General features: G+C 50.1%; 1 protein-coding gene across 1 annotated transcript; it reads left to right on the forward strand.

The window, feature by feature from the left end:
• Nucleotides 1–1895: 1895 nt before the first annotated feature.
• On the forward strand, nucleotides 1896–2423 carry DQ04_14341000 (hypothetical protein; the record flags this gene model as incomplete). The annotated part of the gene is made up of 1 exon (XM_009317121.1): nucleotides 1896–2423. The coding sequence occupies one exon, from the start codon at nucleotides 1896–1898 to the stop codon at nucleotides 2421–2423; it is 528 nt and encodes a 175-aa protein (XP_009315396.1).
• Between the last annotated feature and the right edge of the window lie 972 nt (nucleotides 2424–3395).

The following is a 3395-nucleotide window of genomic DNA, read 5'->3' on the forward strand; positions in this document are numbered from 1 at the left end:
GAACGTGCTGTACGATGGTGGCTGATGGAGCGGAGCCATCGACGAAAGTCGTGAAGACACGAGGAAGAAAAAAAAAGAAAAAAAAATTAACAGGAGCGTATTGCATAGTAACAAGTGTGGATTTCGAGGTGGGGGATGAGCACAGCACCACACTTCTGTGCTATTAAAATCTTTGCCACACACATATGCCAGGTGGGAGGCGTGTGTTATACCTTATTTTGATCCCCGCCTACTGGGAAAGACTTGCGATATCTGTATTAACGGTTGGTGGGCTTGTTTCTGCGGACGCGCTGCGTAAGGGCTTGCTCTCTGATAAAACAACTTTATTCTACCCAACAAACAAACAAAATTTTTGAGAGCTTGTAGCAGTGATTGTCTAAAGCCTTTTACTATTGCGGTACCAACACAACAATGCAGCTTGTTGCGTGTATGCTTTTAATTGCAACCTGCAGCCAATTGGGTAAGTTTTGAAAACCCGTACTACCCAATCCTCTCCGCCTCCCGCGCGGAGGCTGGCTAAGGGTGCTTTCGCCTTTCTTTTCTACATTATAAATGAACTACAAAAGAAAATCTTCTATTTATTTTCCCTTGGTGAGGTATTTTCCCATCTGCAAAAAAGAAAGAAAAAAAACACACGCTGAAAACGACAATATTTTACTCGTCGCTTATTTTTCTCTTTAGCGCAAGTAAGGCGCAGACTATTCCATCGAAGGGTTGCGCGCCCCAATCCAGATTTATAGCTTGATAGAACCCAGATTTAATAGTAAATCCTGCATCTTCCTTTTTGAAGAGAATCTAATGCAGCATGCCCCTGATAAAGGGAAAGTCGGTGTGCGTGATGCTGCCGGCGGCGTGGGGGCGTGCAATTTCCTGCACCGGAAATGGTAATATTGCTTCCACGCGGGCTGCGACTAGATATCGCAGCGCAAATGCTGTGGGCCAGGCACCGCGATGTCTTCAAAAAACGAACTTTGCTAAGGTATGGGTTCCCCTATGGTGCGGGGTTCGTGGCCCGGATGCCGCGATAAAGTTGCTTGACCGGCATCGCCTCGGGGAGGTTTTTTTGAGGTGGTAGAGGCCGGTGGTGGTTTGAAGAATATGAAATTTCTCAGGGCTTTCGAAGAGGCATGTGCCGCACTTCAGATTAAATGGTCGGATTTTAGGCCCCGGGATAGACGTTTTACAACCAAGACAATGGTGCTCGCGCATATCTGACTGACCACTTTCATGTGGAACATGCGGCCTATATCCAGCTACAAGAAGTGCAAAACCAAATAGTGCAGACGCAAGGGATAAGTAACCCCAAAGCTTCGCAATTAGAGGCTCAGCAAAAGACAATTAATGTGCTGCAAAGACAACTAGAACCGCACCTGGTTACATAAAATGGATATTTCACAGGGGATCCCCCCACAACCACTAGACCACGGAACTGGGAAAAGACCCACTCTCGCCAAACAAGTTGATGATTTAGCTTCAAAGGATTTTCAACCGAGCGCGAATCAGGCGCCATCGCCAGCGGTTGGCTTAGGGGGCCTTCGGGAACCCCGGAGCAAGACCGGGATGCAGTGCGTGAAACCAGACAAAAATACTCCGTAAATTCAAGGCTGTGACGAAATATTTAGTTGGCGGAACTCCGGATAAAGCTGAGTTCGGACCTTCAATCTGTCCATTAAACACCGCCTACGCCAGGTCTAGGGTATTAAAATGCACTCTCCCTTCGTATCGTGGAAATGCCCCATCGTGGCGCCAAGGTCCGGCACCAGGTTTGTTACTTAGGAAGCTAAATTTTCACAATTGCAGCACCGAATCCGGCTTAGTTCGGGTTACGCCATGGTTTGGTCGCTGCCTATTGGGTTGGCGTGCTTAAGTGCCTTACAAATAAGGCGCGTTTTGTAATGGGCAAAGTGCCTAAGCGGAGAGACTGCAGGGAAAATACACGCTTCCAATCAATAAGTTTCACGGTCGAGTGCCCGGTTTCCCGGGCTGGGGAACCCAATGCCATACGCTACGGTTCTCCCGGAAAATCGCGCCATGGCCCGGATAGAACGCGGCCTGGCTCTCCAGGGATCAAGCGGAGACCGCTCCTTGGGACGCTGTGCTGCTGGTGTTGCCCACGCCCGTGGATTGAAAGATCCCCACGATCAGGGGTTTTTGGTGAGCATGGGCGCGTTTATCCACCGGCATGTCCCACACGATCCGCCCTAATGCGGCAGGCGTGCGCAAATAAATTTCCTCCTTCCTCCCTCGGGCAGCGGCGGAAGGTCGTAAAATTGCAAGAGAAAGAAAAAAAAACCGATGGCAAGACGCGCCGCCCTTCCGCAAAGATTTGCCAAAGGGGGGCGGGGGGTGGGGCTGCAGGGTCCTGGGGGCCGGAACCCTATAGCGTGCTTTTTCCAAAATGGAAAGGCCCAACAAAAGCATAGTAAAACGCATAAATTAAATAGAGCAAAAACCAAAATTGAAACCAAAAAAAACAAATAAGGCGAAAGGGCTTTTTTCATGCCGGCTTTGGGGGGCGATGGGGGTTCTCTGCGATGGTGGCTGGCGCGGCGGGGTCATTTGCAAAGGCCGGGGAAACACGAGGAAGCAAAAACCCGGACATTATCAATAATACGCTCCTCTGTTGGAAAGTGGAATGGGCACCCAGCGCCAGGCATTTACAGACAAGGTGGTGCCTGCTGCTACAAGAGGGGTTTGCTTTCACATTAGAAAAAAACATAAAGTCTGCAACTCACCCGTTGTATAGAAGGCGTGTAAACCCTTGAAGGGGGGAGGCTTATTATGCACTTTGGCTAGGCACGCAAGGCGCATTTTATACCTATGCGCAAAGCCCATTCCCCCCTGTCATACCAAGAAACCTAAAGGTCATTAAGGCTCTCTTTAAGAAACGATCAGCTCTGCGAGCAAAATTCTCTGCGTTGGGGGAACGCAAATCGGGCTGGTATCATTCGTATAATTTTCCCAGGGGGGACTTCTCTGATGGAAGTTGGCGTGTGCAGAAAAACGCGGGTGTGTTGTTATAAGGCTTGCGGCATCAACTAATGAAGGTGCAAGCGGTGCTAAACCACAAAGAATCGCGCATTAAGCAGCTACAAGGCCAGTGCGCCTCACAGGATGCTGTGGAAACAAAGGGTCTCATGGTTGATTTTTCTGTTGAAACCCTTCCGGGGGAGCAGGGGTAGAACCAGCTCTGGCCACGGAAATGCGCCATCTTTTAAAGCGATTTGGGCAGATCCATGGTGTGAAAACTGGCTGCCCACAGGGTGGCCTTCTGAGTATTCAGAAGCTCAAGGCGCAGCCGTTCGATTTGGAATATGCGCCCGGAGGGTGGCATTCAAACGCCGGGCGGTATTACGCAATGCGCGGGGGCTGCCTCGCCAGGCCGCCTGCCCTCG

The sequence above is a fragment of the Trypanosoma grayi genome (assembly GCF_000691245.1).
Source record: "Trypanosoma grayi strain ANR4 Tgr_1434_V1, whole genome shotgun sequence".
Lineage (NCBI taxonomy): Eukaryota > Euglenozoa > Kinetoplastea > Trypanosomatida > Trypanosomatidae > Trypanosoma > Trypanosoma grayi.